General features: G+C 35.3%; 1 protein-coding gene across 13 annotated transcripts in view; it reads left to right on the forward strand.

The window, feature by feature from the left end:
- Positions 1-22,646, forward strand: part of KHDRBS2 (KH RNA binding domain containing, signal transduction associated 2) — a 513,233-nt gene that overhangs the window by 383,305 nt on the left and 107,282 nt on the right. For 5 of the 13 annotated variants that reach the window (XM_067294146.1, XM_067294142.1, XM_067294153.1 and 2 more), the window contains 5 exons: positions 3,090-3,263; positions 5,199-5,250; positions 20,668-20,829; positions 21,650-21,754; positions 21,847-22,024. In XM_067294146.1, coding sequence (XP_067150247.1) covers positions 3,090-3,187 — 98 coding nt within the window. In that variant the 3' untranslated portion in view covers positions 3,188-3,263; positions 5,199-5,250; positions 20,668-20,829; positions 21,650-21,754; positions 21,847-22,024. Of the gene's footprint in view, positions 1-3,089; positions 3,990-4,506; positions 4,562-5,198; positions 5,251-7,816; positions 8,097-15,967; positions 15,983-20,667; positions 20,830-21,649; positions 21,755-21,846; positions 22,025-22,646 lie in introns of those variants that run through there. The other 8 variants (XM_067294143.1, XM_067294145.1, XM_067294147.1 and 5 more) reach the window with 5 other exon arrangements.

A 22,646-nucleotide genomic window follows, 5' to 3' on the forward strand; every position in this document is an offset into this window, starting at 1 on the left:
AACTCTTCCTCCTTTACCCATGTTTACCCTTCCCTTCCTGACCTGTCTGAAAAAGAAACTGTGACTTGGCCAATGAATTTACCTTATGGCTAGACAGACTGTGGTCCTAGGTATGCTAGGTAAGATTTCTATGTCACAAAGTTTCTGCTAATATGATTTTGTTTTAACTTTTTTTACTCACATACTTCCTGTGATAGGACTACAAGTGTGTCATGACTGACAGTATTGTATTGTACAGGATTTGGAAATAGTAAACCTAAAATATAGCACCAGCGCACCATTCCCATATATGTAGCTAATATTTGACCATACTACTTGAAAAATCTATTTGAAACTTGCACTCAACCACCTGAGTGAATTTTTTTTCCAAACAAAAAGAGGATGTTTAACTATTAATTTTCCTGTGCATGCAGTACACAGATATCACTATTTTCAACATGAATTGGATTTTTTTTTATTATTGTTAATAGGAGCATTGATCAAGATACAGAATAGAAACAAAGCCCTCTGTATGTATTAGTTTCACTAGGGAGTCTTGTCATTTTTTGCTCATCATAATTAAACAATATGAATAAACTATTTAAGGATAGTGAAGACTAGACTTTAGTGAGTTATCTATAGCAATTGAGATCAAAGCAACCAAATTATGGACTTTTTGCTGTACTCTTGTTCTATTCTAGAAGGTATAGTTACAAAACCTTTGCTTGAGAGGAAAATGTTCCCTATTACTCTAAAAACCTTGTTTAAAACAGGCAAATCTTTGACATTTCTTAAGGGAGACAAAGATTTTTTAAGTTCCTCTTTAATTTAAGACACCATTCCACTAATAAAGCAACAGGCTAAATTTAAGGAAATATGGTTATCTTTCTTTGAAATGTATGACTAATATAATTTTGATTTTTAATATTCTCATGTGCTATTGTATATATTTTGTTTTATATAGAAAACTATATTTTCTTGTTTAGGCTTTTCTTTTAAAAAATGGGAACAAAATTCTTCAATGCTTTGAGTGAAGTAAAATGGAAACACTACATCTGAAAAGTTAGGAAACCAATGTTTAAGGACATGTTTTCTGGCCATGACCTGATGAAAACCCAGTCTCTCCTGTCAGTAGTGGGAATGGAATATGAGAAAAAGGAAAAATTAATTGGGCTTTGCTTCTCTCTACAGGTGCATCAGGGATCAAATCAAACTTAAGAATGTCCCTGCTTGGCTTATTAGAAAATAAATGAGAATGTTGTATGTAACATGAAAAATGTAGCAAAAATATGTATTTGGCAATGAGCAAGGAATATTTTTGCTCCTGCTCTACCACAGCTAATATATCTCACACTGGCTCACAGCTTATCCTCTTCTACCTGGGAGTCCAGCAATGTTCACATTTATATTCCAGATAAGTGTATTGCATTGACCATGCTGAGTCAGGAGTATTCATTTCAGTACGTCATGGCTGAGTATTGTATCAGAAGCCTAAAACAAAACCTAACCAAGGAAAATACATTCAGGAAATGCTAATTTCTTCAACAAGCACTCTTAAAATTTTATATGGATCATGATGTAAAAATTATGTCCCCCTTAAAAAATGGATTTTTAAATTTATGAGGACAAGTACCTCAGATGTTTCAAGTCTTCATTAGAGGTCCAAGACTGGATAGTTTGTAGTATATCAGTCTATTACTGATCTTATAAATGAAGCAAAATCTCCACCACTGTAGACCTAGGGAAAAGGACATGTTTTAATATAGTAATAAATTCATTTTATTTTGATAGCAATACCAAGTACAGTCTTCTATCATCAATTTGCATCTTTCCTTCCCTTTCCCATCATCTTCTAGACACCTTCAAATCTTTCAAACTCTTCTCTTTCCAGTCTGTTTTTTATGCACATTAAAAAAACATTCTTTTTTCCCCAGCATCAAAAGGCTTGACTCCTACAATTATATTTTTTAAGCATTAATCTTCTACATATATTTGTAATGCAAACATACTGATCACCAATAAAATGAAATAATGTTAAAAATAACTAACATTTGCTACACTGAAATTTCTGGATATCTTCTATATTTCAATAAAAAGGTTGGTAGATTATCAGATAACTTTGTGTGAGATATGTTGAAATTTTGAAGCTGACTGATGAACATGTATATGTCAGATGTATTCTAGGACTGTTAGGTGGGATGTTGCATGGAGATGTGATATAAGTCAGATGATATAGTGCAACTTTTGCATTACCACTTTAATCACTGTGTGTGTGATCAGTTGAATGTCAGCAGTAGACAAAAGGAGAGAAGGCAGTTGATGGTCCACTAGCTGATTTAGGACAGAGCTCAAGTTTGGAGGTCTAGCTTCAACCGCTAGACTACTCCTCTAGGTAGCCTCCTGCTTGCTCCTTTGGAAGGCTTAACTCCCAGAAGTACCTTGTCTGTAAAATCTCTGTACAAACTGAACTAGTCTTATGGTTTTTAATGTACTCTTTTCAACATATTTCATTAATGCAAATTTTAGAAATGTATTCTAAATAAAATGCCAAGTAAAAGCTATTTGGCAAGACTCTTTTGCTTAATGTAGTAGCTTCATTTCTACATATTCTTTTTCTTCCACTATTTTCTTTCTTTCTTTTGCCTCAAATGGAAGTAGAAAATCAAACATATTTCAATTATCCTTTTATGATTCAACTCCTGATCTTATTAACATACCAGCTGCATTAAATGTTATTCACATTGGTGCTTTAGCTTAAATGTTAGAAGCCCAAAATACAGAATAAATTCTGAACTGGCAGACTAGTGCAGTGATTTTTGCAGAGCTGACTGTACTGCCACTAAGCTAGATCCTCTGCTGAAAGTGGAGAAGTAGGATTTTTTTTTTTCATCCAGAGATAGACAAGTTGTCAGTGTAGAACAGTAAAAGGATAGTTTTCTGTAAGTTTTTGGGGAAGGATAAAGAAATGGATCATAACACCATCTCATTTTATTTGTGTTAGGCTTTCAGCCAAAACCCTCCAGAATTTTGACAGTCATTAGTGGTGAGATCACTTTGTTCTTTCAAGTTTAGACATTGACAAAACATGTCTTTTCTTCTTCTGTTTTTAGCACAAGAAGAATGGGCCACAACCCGTTCCAGCCTAAAGGCACCACCTCCAAGGTCAGCCAGAGGGGGTTACAGGGAACACCCCTATGGTAGATATTGAAGGTCCTCCTCATCTGTGACCTCATCTCAAAGACAATTAATAGCCTGTGGTCTCCACATAAACAGCAACAAGACAAGTAATAGTCCATTTCTTTTCTATCCTAGGAATTACTGCTCATTACTATCCTATGTACTACCTGTATTTCCTATAACATTGGAGTGACATTGGCATTAGTATTATTTTATAACACAGACTTAAAAAAACAAAAACAAAAAATCTTTGGCAAGCATTGTCTATAAACCATTCAAAGATGATGTTCTGTTGGTTGTATTCATTGCTGTGTGTAACTTAAAAAGCATGACACTGTTACAGATCTTGAGTCTCTCTACATACTAGCTAAGGCTGAGTTTTTGTTTAGGGTTGCTGAAAGACTGTAATATGATTCTTTTTATTTGAACCAGACAATAATCAAGCTGTAGATAAGATGTTTTAACCTGTCTTTTTTAATATATGTTAGTTTAGATTAAGATGTTCGATATTAAGTTTGTAAATTTAATTTTAAATGCTGTTTTAATGGGGTTGAAAACAAGCAGCTACTGTATGTATGTAGCTAACTGAAATTGTTCAGTGTTTTAACCTGTATTTGTTTAAAAAAAAAATCACATAAAGTTCCATGTGTAAGCTTCTCTAAATAGGAAACCATAATTTTGTCAAATATGTTTGCCATAATTTGTCAATAAAGCTGAAACCTTTTGTAACAAACTAAATTTGGAATTACTTGTTTTCTAGCTTTAAATGCCTGCTTTATTTCTTTTTCAAGAGATGCCTAAAATGTTTTATATATAAAAATTACAAAAATGAACCCAAGCCTGTTTTAAGATTTTTTGTGTAAGACTTTAAAAGTTGTATTAATAACTTCTGGTTGTTAAATAATTTAAAAGTTAACAAACTAAACTGTTACATGAATCATGGTTAGTATCCACTAATGTATAACATGTTAATGGAAAAAAATGCTTTAGAACAATAAATGGATTTTAAACTATCCTCTTAAGCTTGATCTTGCTAAACACAAACTCTGATTGACTTGTTTGTATTAGCATGTCTCTCGTGAGAATGTAATGGAGTTTAAAGAGGTAAGATTACCACTTACCACTGTTAGACTGTCTAAATGCTAGTTCTTCAACCTTTGAGTTTCCCCGCACATTAAATATCCCATTCAACATGTAAACATTGCATAGATTCACATATTTGTTTTCACTCAGAGGAGTGCGTTGACTGCATTTTTGTAGTATATAACAATTTGTCTTGATAAACAAATCATCAGTGTCACTGCCCACTTGTTGGTACTCAACTTCAAAAACTTTATTTGTAATTTTCAGTGCTAAATATCATCGCCCTTGAAGGCAGTTTAGAGGGCTGATATTTCTTTTGAGACTATCAGATTGATGGCTGATGATTATTAAGGAAATATGTCGCAGGACTCAAAGGATGACTAAACGTTAAACAGGTAACACTAATAGTAACTCTGTAATTTTGAGTATGCAACAGTAATGTTAAATATTCTCAGTTATTAAGTTACTGATAGTTAAAAAAGTAAACCTACCGAAAGATAACAAATAGGTATATAGGCTATTAAAACAACTAATTAACATTAACTAGTGACAACAAAATTATTCTACAATACATAACCCTCAAGGTAATAAACAGAACTAAAATTAACAATAATAGTAATGCAACTCTTGCTAACAACAAATATATAACCTAAATTTTGATGAAGAAAGAACAGAAGACTTGATGGCAGGGATATCAAAACTGTTAATCCTTTAAATACAGTTTTTTTGTTTACAGTGGCTTTTTGTCAATGTAATTGGTTTACTTTTTTGATGAGAATAAACTAGAGGCCTATTACTGTTCAGCTTGTGAACAAAATCTCTTCCAGCTGGAGTTGCATGCTAACTCTTTTTGAATAGTTTATGAAGCATATGTTTTATCATTTGAATCTGAAATGTTAAAGTGAATTTAGTAGGTTACATGATGGTTACATTGAGTTTATTCTGTCTCACTATTTCAGGCACTCGCAGGCTTTGGAGATCTAAGTAGCAGATCTGCTGAGAAGTGTTCAGGTAAGCTCTGCCACATCTCAGGGTTTTTTTCTTAATTCACATTTTATATGTGCATTTGTTTTTGCTAACACATGGGAACATATTCAGCTAGAGGTTTAAAAAAGACAACTGTTTCCAGCTATGTTTCCTTGCATAACAGGAACATGATTAGGGTATAATGCAAATCAAAGCATTTGCTTTTATATGCTATGTTACCTTTTGTTTTAATGAAAGAAGTCTCATAGCGAAGCATCTTGATGGTAAATATTAAGATGGTATACTTTATAACTGGTCCTCCTAGAAAACAAGAGCTCATGCTTGTTAAAAGCATGTCTAAATTTCAGAAGCAAACAAGTCCCATAACATAGAAAAATACAATACTGTCTTTCCTGTTGCTTCTCAAAATGTGCATCCGTGACAAAAGTATCAACAGAGAGACAGGGAATTTGTTATTATTCTTTTGCTTAGGAGCTATTTCTGTGTTATACTTTAGAATGGCAAACACATTAATAGCGTTACCATGCAATGGCATGGATCAAGGAATAACTTTCTGTATTTTTCTGTTAAATATATTTAAAGATAAAGCTGTATTTTGGATAACCTTGTTACATGGACTTCAGATTGTATGTGAGATTTTGGACTCTAAACAATTATCACTGTTGGAAACCTCAAAAGTTTCCAGCTCATATATGACTGTCCTCTCACACAGAAGTGTCAGTTTAATCACAACACAAAATGCACAGGTTTTCTTGCAGTCTCATGGTTGTTTAACTAGGTAATAGTTAATAAAACCTACAGTGTTACACACCAAATACACAATCCCAGACACATTTGTTACTGTAGCATCTTTTCCCATGACTGTGGCCTGACTGATTTAAAGTGTTCCAATATCAGTGTACTCAGCAGTTACTTAAATGGCACAAGTTGCGTTATATAACAAGATAAAAAGGGCTTAGTTTTGCCTTTGCCGTAAGAACCTTTATAAATTGGTTTTATTTATGTGGTACAGCCATTCTATGGGCCAAAATGATATAACATGGCTTTAGAATTTGTCTGCACCTTACATTTACATCATTTTGAGTATACCACTATAGTAAAAAGTTTCCATTTACATATAGTTCATATAGTCATATAAATGTGCTTCAGTCAGTATATTTTATTTCTTTACAGATAGGAAAAACACACACTTCTGGTATAAATATGCTTTCATACTGGTATAACTGTGGTTACAGATTGTTATACATTATAGATTTTATTATATAAGTATTGCAGGAAAATCTCATATGCCTTACTAATGTGATTAGCTATACAAAACTGTGAGCAGACTGCACTTGATGTAAGTGAGATTCAGAGAAGAGTATGTATAATAAATTTCTCACTTGTGGATCAGATTTTTATGTAAGGGTAACTGGTGTAAACTCTTTGAAGATGTACTCCAGTAAATACTATTTTATAGCAGAACAGTGTCCTTTAATATCATTGTCTCAAAGTCCACTTTTACAGCTGTTATTTGTGTAGAATAAAAGAGGTGCAGAACAGGTCAGAAAAATGATACATTGTAACATATTTTTATAAGAGAATTATTTAGGAAAAAATAGGATAATGTCAGTGCATGCAACTGTTTATGCAAACATTAGTTCTATTGATTCTCAGGAGATTAATATGAAAATTTTCCATGACTGCATGTGCTAGTCTGTCCTAACTACAAAGTATATTTCATCTCAATTTCTGAAGAAGTTTTACAGCTAATCAACTGTATCTTCTTAACAAAAAAATTCATCTTCTTTCTAATTTATGAAAGAGCAACCAGGGAATCTGATTATTCTAATTAGCAGTCATCATTAGGTCTTACATGATGTATTCCACACATCCACCAAACAGCCAGGTCAGCCATAATCCTGAGTTCCTGAAAACTTACAGACATCATTAGAAAACACAGAACATCACTTATGTTACAGGTAATTCCGAGACACCAGATCACCAGCAAACATGCTTTGTTTGGATGAATGTGCATACTGATTACTTTTCTTTGTAACAGGAAGAAAAACTAGTATTGAATGTTAAAACAAAGAGTAAATAATACAGAAAAATATAAGATACAAGAGCTGAAAAATCAAAATTTCCGTTAAAACATTTCTAAGACTTTTTTTGACCTCATCCATAGAACAGTTTAGGTTTTAAAAGAAATTGGTGCATTGTAGCTTTCAATATTTAAAATAACAAAATATATTATTTTACAGAAATACATGAAAATTATCCTAACCCTATCTCCATGGCATTGAACTAAACAGTCTTTTTATTGTTTTCTTTTTAAATTGACCTGTCTGCCCTTTTAAAACCCTCTTGTTTCATGAGATAGAAATAATATATGCACACCTAGGTAGAAACCTTTATTGCCCTAGTTAGGTAGACTATTGCATTATAAATGCAAGCAACATAACATTCCAAAAATTAATTGTTATGAATAGCATCAATGAGCCTGTTGGAACTGATGATTTCTAATCTAGTGATTAGATAGTGGAGTGGATGGCACAGTGATGGAATTTGTAACCCCATATGTCTACTCAAGCAACTTCACTTTCTAAAGTTTTATTCCAAGGGTTGGAGGCAATTTTCAAGTCTATCTAGGTGCAGAGGCAGAAGAAAGCACTAATGGTGCCGGCAGGATTGTCACCTGCTGGAGCAGAACCAACAGAGTTGCACCACCAGCAGCTGACTTCTGGAAAAGTAACCGAGGTGGAAGAATTGCACTTCTGGACTGTTTTGTTCAGCAGACTGTTGCAGGAACTCAGGAGCCATTATAACTGAAATAATTAATTAGATATCCCTAGATCAGCAGCCTTTATCAGAAAACGGACTAGCACTATGTAACTATTTCTTTTCTATACAGTTTACAGTGTTTGAACATGATGTTAAATCTTCATATGTATAAATTGAGAACTTTAGGAAGTAGAGTATACTTGACCTCATCTCAAAGGATATTCAGAAAGTTCTAGCTTACTGAGGTCCTCAACCTCCGTTCAGAATAATGGTACTATAGCCATAAAGCAAGGAGACATTCCCTACTGCATGTGCCCCATTCAGTCTATAACCCCAGGATAATTGCTCTGTTGTACTTGAATTTGTGATAACTTCCAGATTCAGTAACATGAATGTTAGCAGCAGTGAGTGACTGCATATAAAATAGATCAGTGTGGCTACCGTAGCCCTAAAGGAATGGATGTGAAGACCTAGTCAAAGCAGTGCAGGCTGGAAAATTTTGTCTCCCTATTGCTAGGGAACCAGTCAGATCCCAGCCTGTACTGAGGTACTAAGCTGAGTATCTGGAATTTAGTACTGCACCCAAGTTAACTTTAGAATTGGGATAATGAACATATATGTGGGTGCACCAGTTAAAAGGCTTGACATTTCAGCATAAGAATTTGGATTTATGATAGCACTCATGAAATAACATCCAGGATTATAGTCTGAAGGTTAAAGTTAAGAATAAGGAAGTGATCTATTTTGTTTAAATAAAACCAGATTTGTTTGATGTTAGTATTTTCCATGTATTTTCTTTATATTTAACAGTGGGAGTGTTGTTTGTATATTGCCTTTCTAAGAAGTTACATCTGAAGTTTTGGAAGAGTCAAATAATGCAGTTGCAAAGTTAAAAGAGATGGCAGGGGAAAGGCAAGAAAGTTGAGTTAAACAGCAAGGAGAAGAATACAAGTCAGTAAGGCAGAGAAATCTTGGAAAGTTTTCCATATTGTATTTTGATGCAGAAGCAAGCTAAATCAAGGTTATATAAAGAATAAATAGGGATACCATCATTACATGTCAATGTTCTCCATACAACCTACTACTACATAGCAATACTGCATACCTTTTAAAATCAGCTGCTGCATTTCCTATCTTTTACATAAAATATGATTGAAAATGAAAAGATAAGAGTGGAGAGCTTCTACAGAAATTTCCTAAGCAAGTATATATTTTGACAGAAAATTATGTCTTTCCTGTAACACTAACAAATACCCAAATCTAAACTGAAGATTATAATCTCACTGCAGAATCTGTTTATTTAACAACTTCATAGATAACATATTTCCCCCCAATAAGTATAACCTGAATTCTCTAACAATGCTGTAGAACTTGTAAATGGCTCAAGAATGCAATAAGAGAAAGTGCTTTAAGAAAGTGTTCATAAAATCAGAGTCATAGAGTTGTAGGTTATAAATTCATCCTATGTTATAAAGAAGCCACCCATCCCCATATAAAAATATGTGTATTTTTAGGGTTCAGGAGGGCAGATTTCATTTGTAAATTAATTTTGTAAAAGTAGGAATTCAAAAAGTTAATTTTATGACAACATTACAAAGTTTTTTTTACAAGAAATTGCAAAATATTTAGTTTACAGAAATTGAAAATGCTGGATGCAATTAAAGATATGTCAAAAGGATGGGACCATCCTTGTAACTGTTTCATGTAACCCTCTATTGTCAAAATATTAGGTAATGTACAAAAAGAACCCAAATAAATAAGCAAACTCACAACAAAAACAGAGCAATATTTGAATGCTAAACAGAAGAGTAAACCCAACTTGCTCTGAAGTTTGCTTTCCTTCATCAAAAAATCTAGATGCACTTTGTGACCTCTATGGGTTATTACAACCTAAGAGTTATTAATAAGGGTATCCCATCTTATCTTGTTGCATTGGTTTATGGAGTTAGAAAAGGTAAAAACATAACTTTCTCAAACCAGTTAAAGCTGCAGAGACAATCACCATATGCCACTCTGTGTTGTTATCTAACTACATTTTTCCAATCATTATTGTTGCCTATTGGGACCTGACTAAAGGCCCTTTGAAACCATTAAGTCTTTCCTTTGACTTCAGTTGGTTTTGTTTCTGATCCTGTAGGTTAGATGAATGTTATTCACTTGGAGACATTAAGGAAAACAATTCCCACCGTAGATTTTCCGGTCTATGTAGTTATTAGAAAAATGATGAGCTTTGCTCATGAATGTTAATGCTTTGTAGTGAAGATGTTGTATGTAGTGTTTGGTTTTTAAAGCCGTGGAATCTAAAGATGAAATGTGGTTCCCAGTATGAGTACATAAAAGATTTTCAATCCATTCCTGATCTCTGGTTGACCAAGTCATTTACTATAATTCAGTAGACCATTTTAAATTTTTGAAATATGTCTCTAAATCATGCATATATGGAACCAATGTTCTCAAACAGGAGGAAACTATGTTAACAAGCATAAATTTCATTTTTCTAAACATCTACTAAAAATGTACCACTATTTCAAAGGTTTGCTTTCCTTATATAAATCCTAATAAAAGACTATCCTTAGTACTTATTGAAAGGCATAAATGCTTCCATTCCTAAAACAACTGAATCATCTTTGAAATCTAGGGGCGTTTTGCCAGAGAGTAACAAGATTTCTTGAGAAAGCAATTTCAGACTTTCATACTTCAAACTGTAAATCAGAAGGAAAGTTTATAGGAGGAAGATCACACTCATACTATCTTGATATGGGACAAGCATTCATGTTTTAAAGAAAAAAATGAAAAAAGAGGATGTATAAAAGTTATTTTTTAAATCTTAATAAAAGTTGCCAAGATACTGTACAGAAACTGTCAGAACTTTCTGATGTCTTTCAGCAACATTTGAATGTAAAACTAGCATAATGGAAATGCTTCAGTGTCCTGATAAGAGTAAAATTAATTTTGAAAAACAATTTTGAAAACAATGTTTCTTGTTTCTTCTTATTGCTGTGTACCATTGATTTAATAGAGGTATAGTTTCTTATTACAGACAAAATATAGGTGACATAAAGTGTGAGAGTACCTGCTTATATCATGTCAGGCACTGTTCTTGCCATGCTCCATGCATTAGCTGATGATGGATGGCTTACTTACAGGAAAACAGTGGATGCATTTGTTATACTCCCTGGCATTACAGGACCTTCGCACTGTGTATCGGAGATATGAGAGCAAAACTGCTGAGCTGTTCATTTATGACTTCTTAGCATTCTGGGTTTTTTCTTTACTTCTGCAGAGTAAATGGAACAAAATGTGAGGATATTTTGCATCATCATTTACTATATTCACTTATGACTCCATATTTATTGCTCATCTAATAATTTATATTTCTTCTTGGATATAACAATCTTGTATGGACACTGGAAAGTTCTGGCACATGCAGCTTCTTTCTTTTTTCTTTTTCTCTTTCCCCTCGCCCTTCTCCTTCCCAGAAGATTGTTCATATAGCTACCTTAGCTAAAAAGATAATCAGAGACACTCTTGTTCAAATGAAATGCTGCTATACTCTGATAAAATATAGACCTCAGTTTAATATCCTAAGAGTGCTTTAAATTGATAGATTATTTCTTATTCTGTATGGTATTTGGAACATTATACATCTTTTTAATATCCATATTATAATCCAGGATGCAAAGATATAAACTGGCAGGAATGCTCTATTAGGTTGGATTCAGTTATAGCTTTTTGACAGAGAATTCAGTCCTGCCAATCTTACTCAGGTTTCACTCACTAAAAACCCATGCTGATATCAAGGAAAGTTTTGCTGGAATGAAAAGGGAATATGAAATTCAGAATTTCATCTGCAATCATTTTTTATAGTTTAATTAAATTTAAACAGAACAAGTATCTGTTAAGGACTGAATTGTGTCATTTGAGCCATTGTCCTGCTTAGTGGGCAATGTGCAACAGCCTTGACCCGGGAAGAGCACTTCAAGAAGCTGCAGCCTTTCACAGTGCTACTTTGTGAATGTGAGAAATGGCCACTCAGGACCATCCATTACGGCAGAGCAGATTACTCGCCTCCTGTGCCAGCTGCAGCCACAGGCCACTGAGTGCTGGGGAGGGAGAGATGCCTATGATGTCTGCTTGTCCCTGGCCCCATTCATTCACTTCTTGTTGCTAATTTTAGTTGTCAATGTGAAATAATGATTGCAGCTCTCTGAGAAAGACACTATTACTCTGACTGGTCCTTCACCCCCATGCAAGTGGATGCAGCTTTGCAAGGGGTGACATAGTATAACCCAGATGGAAAGTGCTGAGCATAGAAAATGGAGTTGTTATAGCAGCAATAGTAGGATGTTACTTTTTATGTTGTCAAAAATAATTTTCCCATGTGCAAGAAAAATATTCTGTTAAGATATTCACCCAGGACTATCAATGACTCCAAATCTCAACTTAGCAACCAAGTTCATCCATTTACAGTCATTACCACTTTATTTTCATGGAGCAAGAACTGGCAAATAACTTTCTGAACAAGGCACACAGCTTTTCTTTACACAGTCTATAGTGACAGTGTTGTTCAACTCATTTGCAGATCTGAGCCAAAAAAAGGACTGCACTAGACTGAAAATGTCTGTGGGATATACACTTAAGGGAGTCCAGTGCTCATTTGAAAGAAAGGAAACTGCTAACTCTTGTTATAACAGCAATGCTATTGCATAGCTCTTATAGAGTTCAAATAGACCCTACAAAACTTAAAAATTTAGTTGCATAGAACTCAAAAAGCTTTTTTTGAAGGAAGCAAGTATTATAATCTTTGTCTGGGTAACAGAGAATTTGAGAAGCAGAGAAGTTAAGTGATTTGACTAAGGTTGCCCAGTAGGTTAGAGACATGCAAAGGAATGTAAATGGAAAAGCAGCAGGGGAGGGTAAGAAGTTCCATTAGACAGTGAAACACAATATGTTTTCAGCTCTTCTTGGTTTTGGTCTCAGGTTTTGAGAACTGAACTCTCTGGTCCACAGTAGAGATATACTATCACTCAAAGCCCTTTGGGCTTTACTAAACATCTGGGTAAAGCAGCTAGTAGAATGTGTGCATGTAGTGTACATATATACACATGCAAAATTTACATTGAAGAAGCCTGTTATTGTAATATTTTTCCATTTGCATTATAGCTGTATTTTTCTATACCTGCATTACTTGTTGCCATGGTAAGTTTCTGATGCTCTATGTCTTTGATGAACAAGAAATACATATCATACCACTGGTAAGGCGATGAAAATCTTGATAATACCCAACACCTTCCCAATAGCAACAGGCACAACAGGAGTGGACCCTAGAAACTCACCCACAAATTATTAAACTTTATAGTCCTGACAATTTTAGAAATACCAACTTCTATTTTTCACCATTTTAGGGGTAATTTTGGACTAATTCTTTTTCTGTCTGCTTTTGAATTCTACTAATTTAGATTAATGGAAATAAGACATATGACTTTGTAGCAGAGAGTCAACCAAAAATAACCCTAAGAATATATTTAAGGATTTATAAAATAGATTTTTATATAAAATCATTTTTATACCAAGTTCTTCATTTGGACTCATTTGGATGACTCACATTCATTCACAACTCTTACAGATAAAGTACAGAACTGTACATGTAACTGCATTTTCTTCAAATAAAATTTACCATAATGGATATCTGCTCAAACTGCAGACTTGGGCTGAAATGCCAAACAGTTCAGAAAAATACATGGTTTTGGCCACAATTACAAAATAATTAAAGTTTCTCTTTATCAACAAATGCCTGTGAAAATATCTTTCAAAATATGCACTGCAGTATATTCTAGAGCTGGTTTCTAGCACATGAGAATGCAAAAACTGCCTTCCTTTTTTGGACCCTGAGTCCATTCTGATTGGTACCCTTTTTCTAACACATCTGGAAATGGATGCTTGGGGTACGTGCTGGAAGTGACGAGGGTAAGGAGAAATATGCAGAACATTATAACCTCTATCTCTATTAGTAAATTAAACAATGCCAGGAAAAGTTCCTGGATGCTGGAATGTGATTCTCTGTACAGTTAAACTCTCAGGAATGTCCTTGCCATGGTTTTGGTCTAGGTTATCAAGAGCTCTCTCAGACAATTTCCAGACACAATTTAGGAATTATCACAAGCGAGGAACCAATACCACTTACTGTTATGCATGACACCACCCTATTTCAAAGGATAAAATAGCTTAAAATATGTACATGTGCTATTCCATGCCAGTTATCTTCAGCCCCAGTCATATTTAATTCACTAGAACAGACACAGCCAAAAATGATCCTCTTTCTGACTTACCTTCCCAGTGCCTGTATTTTTAACACATTGTCTTATGTAATGCAGAAATAGGCAACTGTGATAATGTATAAGGGTTGTGTACCCAGATAGGCTCTTATATTTAGACTTGCTGCCCAACATACTCCCAGGTGCTGGAGACTGTGCAGTGATTGGGATTACAAGAAAACTGGAAGTAGCTTCATGGTCAAACAGCTGAGTTTGATGAAGACAGAGGAATGGATTATATTCTCTATCTGCATCTCTACCAGCAGAGTTTTGTGTGATGGTAGGCAAATTGCTCATACTAAAAGCCCATTAATATTTTGTTTCTTATTTTCTTGAGGTCTTACAGAAAAACCTGGGGTCTGATTTCCACTCATAATTGCAAGTGCCATCATCAGGAGTTGTGCTTGAATAAAAAAAGCTCTATGTAAGGTTAAATATTTTGAAAATCAAGCCTTGGGCATCCCGGTTTATGTAACAGCAATGAATGATTTATTTTAAATTCTGAAATACAATAATAAAAATTAGTCACATTGTTGAAGTATTCATACTATAGCCAAAGAAAGCTAACCACGAAATTCATAATTCTACCAAGAAAAATTAAGGATTTGAGTATAGCTAAGCAAATAAAGAATGGAACACATTGAATAATTAGGATAAAAGAAATATCAAATAGTTTTTCTTCCAGTGTGCTTTCTTACACACAAAAATAAAGCAGAAAAAAGATCTCAACCATTGAAAGACTACATCAAAATGTATACATGAAGAGAACTGAATTAAGGTTTCACTGACCCTTAATTCATGTTTCTTTAACTTCTAAGTGTTTGGCTTATTTAAACCACTGCTTTTGCAGGCCTGACACTTAGACCTACCTAATACTTTCCAGCCAAGAAAAATGTCTCCAGGTTTATGGGAAGGTTTACAGGGTTTACAAGTTGAGGGTTCCTGCAAATTGTAACAACAACTTGCATTTGGTAGAGGGATTCTTCTGAGGGTCCCAGAAATGCTTTTTGCTGCTGTCATGAAAATCTGTTTGTTCTGGGATATGTCATGAGTCATCCAAAAAGTTGCCCATTGCCAACTCAGTGAACTTGCTAGAAGCTATACTAGAATATCTATATTCCCCCATCTCACTCCTTGCAACTTCACTGATCAGATTTTTTAATGTGAAGTTACATTACTGTGGGATCAGGGGAGCTCTGGAGTACTTTCATCAACTGGTTTCAAACACCTAACTTTTGCCACCACAAATAAAATCCTAGGGTACCTCACAAATAAAATCCTAGGGTACCTGTACCTTCAGTGGGGTGTTCCTTGCTTCCAGAAAAATAATTCAGAGTACCTAAGCTCAGTACTCCAAAACGCTCTCCAAATGTACCTTCTTCTCTCTTCTGGCTAGCTGAAAAGACTAACTTAAGCATCTAAATAAACACCTCCCGCTTCTGCCTAAATGCTCAAATTACCTCTTGATGCACTGATTTTAATCAGATCTGGTTTTAATTAGCCTCTCATAGACCTGATTATGTTAATGTTATCACACAGACTAACCCTTTGTCTCCAAAATGCTGTGTGATGACACAAACCATTTCACTTAAAATATTAGTACATGGCAACTAATCCTGTTTTCCCCATCAAATATGTGTGTCCAACTTTGTCTTGATTTTCAGAATATTTGAGCCCTTCCTTAGGAAATTTCCAGTATTCAGTACCTCTTGCATGGTGCTCAGGGAATTGAGAGTATTCAACACCGTTTGAAAGAAATCAGCGGGATGTGAAGGGCTGAGGCTCAGGCTGGGACTTTCCGCAGCCCTGGACCTGCCGTTAGCATCCTCTCTACCCTAGGACATGTCAGGACTCAGACTTATTTCAGCATATCAGGTGAGCTGTGGTATCTCTCTGTATGTTTTTAGTCTATGTCAAATGTGGGATAATTCAGCTTGCCTCAATCAGCAAAAAGGAAGGCCATGTTAAAGTAGTTCAGCTAATGTTTGCCACTGGCTGAGAGCTCTTACATGACTACCTGTGATGCATGGTACTCTGAGACAGGACAGTATGTATCTTAGTTCTTACACTCTCTTTCTGTAGTAAAGAAAGGCAATATTTAATCACCTTTCTCACAGAAGTAACATAAAATAATCACATTGCATTTGTGCACTATGTTGAATGCAGAAATGGCATTTTTAAAAATGCCAAGTTTTCTGAGAAATAATCTTCTTTTTGTGCATGGATGTGGTAACTCATTGAGACGACCATGTTAAAAACAAATGATGGAATTTCTGGCTTTTTTTTTTGCTCTGTTTTCCAATTGTTCTTCTGGAAAACTCTTTGTACCTTCACCAGGATGTTGAGAGCACACACTTATTAATGTTCACAAGGTTCAGTTACTATAACATTGTTACTAGTAACAATAGACAATGAAAATCTGTGAGAAAGTAGATAATTGTGTACAGTGAAAGTCTGGATGGAAAACAGTAAACAAAAAAACAGAGTCATACCACGAGTGTTTAAGACAGACACAAGTATTTACTTTAACCTCATATCCTGAATAAGTTAGGTCTTGTGGAGAGAAATTAGGAAATGGTCCTGTAGTTAAAGGCTGTGTCCTCATATATATACCTAAGGAATAGAATCAAACTGTATAGGAAAACATAAATCTCACATTGCTAAATCTTTGAACCTTGTACGTTACTTGTGTTTTTTTGTAATATGCTTATTTACAGATATATGTCTTATAAAAGTATAGCTGGCACATTTAGTTATTAGAGATGAGCTCAACCTTTCAGCAAACAGCACATGAAACTAAAGAGCATTTTCAGTTTTTGCTGACAGTAGATAACAACCTCCAGAAGGTTTCAGGTAATTATCCAGATCACATTAACTGGCAGCTGAAATACCTGCTGCAGTCGTGTACACACCACTGTTTTCCATACCTCCAGTCCAACCACAGCCCTTCCCTTGTGACCGTACACCAGAAAACAGGCTTCACTTGCAGTGCAGGGCAGCAAAGAGTCCTCATACAGGGACTCTCCATTTCTTGTCATCACTTGTTATGAATATACTGCATTCCCACTCTATTTTAGGATTTGCTCTCTGCAAATGGTGATAAGAATTGGGAATCTGGCTCACTTCAGATTTTTTCTACTCCCTACAGTACCCAAGGGCAGATTTTGCCTTCTGAAATCTTTTCCGGAATGATGTCCTGAATTAAGTTAATTTTACTTTTGTTTCCATCTGTATTTCCTGGGTTCACTGAGTATTCAAACCATCATGTAAAATACACTTTTCTTTTAAACTCCAGTTCAACTGGGAAGGGAAAAAACAGCAATGTCAATAAAAGGGCAACATTTAGCAGAAGTTTGTTAACACTGTAAACCACTGGGAAATCCTGGCCCTTTAACAGAAGTTACTGTGTCAGAAGTTATGCCAGACAGTTTTGGAAAACAGAGCTAAAAGAATGTGGTCCACAGCTACCCATACCTAACACATCCACAGGTATAAGAAAAATCAGTGTTTTTCAAGAGTCCTCTTCCTAGCTAGAGCTGGAAATAATCCCCAGATCACAATACCCACACTTCGCTTTCTTTCCCAATGCATCTTGCACGTAAGTTAGCCTGAGAGTGAGATCCAGAAATAGGTGAAAATATGCAGATTTTGGAGGGGATTACTTACATTACAGTTAATTGTGTTACTATTGTAAATATTTTGCAAATAATAATATAGAGCTTTTAAAAATGTTTTCCACATTTATATCAATGTGGAATAAGATTGATGTAGCTAAGATTAATTGTTTAATTATTTCCAATTTACATATAGGAAATGGAAGGAGAACGGTGTGGCTGTTCACACTGTATCACACTGGATGCTGTTGAATAGAAACAAATTTTCCTCTGGTAATTATGTTGTTGATTTGCTTGCTTACTGAAGGAATCAGATTTTCTTAGGAGAAGGCACTTCTATCAATAATCATCAACATTTTCAAAATAGAAATTAGAAACTTCCATCTATATTTGAGCATCAAAGACCTATCTTTGCTTTCAGAAGGGCTGAGTAGCTTGCTGCTGTCATTAGCCTGCACTTCAGGATTTCAAAAATCAGGAGGTTCTAAATACACTCACACAAAATACTTTTTTGGACATCTTGTCTTGCATCTTTATATAGATATTGTGGAAATTAATATATTACAGCTTTTGAGACAGCCAGCTGGTGTTAATGAAAGCCAGAGAAGTACTGAAGATATATATATTATCTTCATATTTCACAAATAGCTTGAATTGCAGCTGAAGTGAGCCTACTTCATATTTCTAAAAGCATCCCTAATGACTGGGATATGTTGCTATACGCATACAATATAGTGATGATCTATGGAAACAGGTAAGCAAGTAAGAAAATAAATTGGATAAATATATACCTTCATCTAAAGGTAGATAGAGTGAGCAGTTGGGGACTATTCAGCTTGAACCTAATAGATTTAAGACAATGCAGACCAAATAATCATTAATAAATTTATTAAGCTGTTGGTTAAACATAGATCTTACAGGTGAGTTCTAATTACATCTGAAACTGTTCCACAGCATGTAGGTTCAGGTGAGTAAGCACTCCTTGCAGCACTGATACAGAGCTTATAAATATTTAGTTAGGATTGTATTTAGCCTTTGGGCTGTGTCCTGAATTCCTCCTTCTCTCAAAGTCCTATATTATTTTTAACCTTATTGACAGAACACCTGGCCTTTATAAGCCACCTGACTCCACTAGGCATTAGATCCTGATTAAATGCACTTCTCCTCCTCTGTATCTAAACTGACCAACCAAAGAAGTTGTGTTCTTCAGACGTGGAATGGATGTTTATTACTGAAGTCTGCAGTGCAGATCAATGGATGTTAAGTAATAATATAAGAGGACATAAAACTGAAAGGATACCAGAAGATAAAAGAGTATCCAGCTTCCCAGAGCATTTGAATTGCATCTCATGAAGTCAGATGTCACTGAAATAGTAATTCAGTGTTTTATACGTTCCCCTGTGGTGGCTGTGCTCTTCCTAGCTGTCGAAAGTATCAGTCACAAAGTCTGTAATATACAGTTTAATACAAGAGTTTACCATTGAAGAAGCTAGCTGTTAAGGTTCACACCGACTTTCTTCCTAGCTCTGAGGCCAGCCTACTGGTCAAGGACACAGTAATCTCTCCTTGAGAAAAGAATTGCTGCCTTCTTACTCTTCCCGCTGGAGCAGAGAGGAAATACAGCGTGAGTATGCATCTGGGGTCATGCACAGCAAGTGTGTAAATGAAACACAGGCAGCCTTGTTCAAGTATATTATTACTGGATTTAAAAAAAAAAAAAGTCAAGCAATAATGCACAAGATATAAAAGTAAGTCTGTCACCATCCTAAAATGCTTCTAAATGTGCAGTAATGCCATAAAAAATGCCTTTATTTGCTACAAATAATAAAACTGTAGCATTAAACTAATCAAATTCAAATCAGTTCAACTGCATAATTTTCAGTGAAGAGGTGCCTATGAAACACAAAATGAACTCCAAAATGAAAGGTTCATTGCTGCCTAATCAAAAGCAGTCAGTTTTAAACACCAGCCAGTCAGGTGATAAGTTTGGCATTTCTCAACTGCACTCTTAGAGAAAAGTTGTCAAGAAGGCTTGACAGCCTTTAAACTTCTCAGAGCATTTTTGTCTGTTTGTGAACCTTATGTTGATCTACTACTAGGAGGATGGGAGGAGAGACACAGTAACAGCAGTTCTATTAAAATATATTTGCAGCCATGAATGTCAAGCAGAACTTATGGTGTGAAAAAATGAGTAGTTCCTGGAGAGAAATTTTCACCACCCCTCAAGTCTGATTGATTCTTGTCTAATTGTGTCCAGCTACTTTGGGGGACTAAGGAATATCAGTGATTAATTGCCTAGGTGTCAGAGAACTACTGGCTTGTAATACATCATTAAAAGCCAGAGATCAGGGAGTCTGAATTAAAATGGGAAGCTCCAAATGAATATATTACTGCTATATACAATTAACAGCACAAGCCAGAAATCATTTACTTTCATAATTTAGAACAATGGCAGCTCTCCAGTGAAAACATATTTACAGTAATTTTACATTGCTCTCTACAGTCTTTGTACAAAAGGGAGAGAGACAAATTAATATGCACCAAGGCAGCAACAGAGAAACCTGTCTTTGAACTGTTCCTTTCCTTTTAATCAGCATGAGCTCTTCTAAATAGCAGAAAGAATTATGAGAAGGTGATCATCTAGGTTACCGAGGGCAAATCATGCTCAGAGGAATAACTTTGCAATTTGAGGAACAGAATCTGCCCTTTATGTGTCTTGGGATGACCAGATCTTCTCTGTTTTAACACAGGCATGAACAGCAATTGCAAGACAGCTAACCTGAGGACACTCAGCTGCCTTTCACTACATGAAGGTCTTGTTTCCCTTCCTTTGGCAATTATACCAATGTCCTGGAAGAATTCTCTAATGCTGATTAATGTCTTCTATTTTACATCTGCAAGTGTGGGACTATGTAGGTATTTTAGTAAATTTTGGTGTTGGTTGAAGTCCCATTAAGTTTCTGAGGTTCTTAAATTGCTTCTTGGAGTTTATTTGTCTTATAACTCAGGGTATAAAAGTAGCCCCATAAACATTAACTGAACAGCCATTAAGCAGTATGGCTGTTTGTTTTGGGTTGATAGAGGACATAAAGCTTCATACCCTGTGGTGGAAAACAATTAGATCTGATGATGAACATGCCATTAAATATACCATTACCAGACTTCTATCAGTTTAACTTTACAAAATAGCAACCAGCTGTAGCCAAACCATACACAAGTGATAGAAAGTCATATTTTAATTGTCATGTCATAGCCTGTTATAAATATTGTAGAGTTTCTAATGTTTTATGCTAATGACAGTGACTAATAGTAGTCATTATCTCCATTCATTCTCATAAACAATTTCCTCAAGAGAGACTGATCATAACTAGAATGCTATTTAAAATTAAACTGTGTTTTTCTAAAATAGAGAGTATAAAAACACTTAAATACCAAGAGGTTGGCTAGCTAATTTATTTTGTTTTGAGTATGTTTGACAACTACAGCTGTTGTTAACTGTGCCATGAGTTGAACTGATAATCCTTTTTAGAAATGTTTTTGGCATACTAACATGCATATACGTGTCACGTCTTTGTGTGCTCTCTGCAGAGTGGGATAAAAGGTGAACCTCATAATGCCCAGAACCTGCGGCCAGAAAAAATCTGACGTTGTCCCTGTGAAGGTTTAATATTGAGAATATTAAATTTCCTCATCCATTTCTTATTTCAGTTATGAATTCTGCTTACTTGACAGGTACAGAACACTTCATCATGTGCAGGAACAGAAATGCTTAAATGGATGAAGCAGCTATTTACGTCTGATAGGAACTAAGTGGGACATTAAATTAATGCCAAACAAGTGAGTGCTCATTTTAGTTTCATTATAAATGGCTGCAACATAGCAGTAATGTGTTGACTCTCATGTGCTGACAAGTACTATATTTCTTCCAGACTTCCCTTAGAACTCAATGTGGAAAGACAAATTCACACTCTGCATGATAAAATTAGCAGTAGATACATTAATAATTGAATAAGGATCTCTGGGGAAACACCATAGTTTACCAGGAGAGTTGGTGACTGGTTTTAAACAGAGGCTCCTGTTGTAAGTATGCGCTTACATAAGCCCAAGGTAAGAGCCACTGCCTGGGGCCTTTGGTATCAAATCCACTTCCTGCTTTTAGAAGACCTCAGCTCACTTGCATAATAAGCATTTTGCAGATCCATGAGCAGACTGCCTACAATTAATCTTGGCAGTGTATGGACTTGCTCGTCCCTAGTTCTTCTGGGACTGTTCTCAAACTTATGGTCAAATTCAAGACAGTCCCTTTTCACTCTGTCTCCAAATGATGAGTGGAGTATGAATGAATGAAGGACTTTCTCACTGTATGACAAGACTCTTGCCATAGGTCTCCAAATCTTCAGTTCATACAAAGCTGAAACATTTTCCTGAAGCGGAAAACCCACTGAAAGAGCAAGCTTCTGTCAGAAAAGCATTGAGCGAGCATACTGCCATATTCATTTCCATCCCTGTAAGCAAAGCTGAGGTCCTTTGAGTGACTCACATGCATAGCATGCTTAGCATGCATTCCACGATTCAGGAGTGTGTGGGCAGGGCGGGAAGAAAGGAGCTCCTGTCTTTTGGACAGTAGCAAAGAAAACAAGATGATTTCTAGGAAAAAAACTGTTTTTTACAGCCACCACCAAGGCCATGATGCAGTTACTAATACCAAAACTATGATCGTTCCTCACAC

This window comes from Apteryx mantelli, chromosome 3, assembly GCF_036417845.1.
Source record: "Apteryx mantelli isolate bAptMan1 chromosome 3, bAptMan1.hap1, whole genome shotgun sequence".
Classification (NCBI taxonomy): domain Eukaryota; kingdom Metazoa; phylum Chordata; class Aves; order Apterygiformes; family Apterygidae; genus Apteryx; species Apteryx mantelli.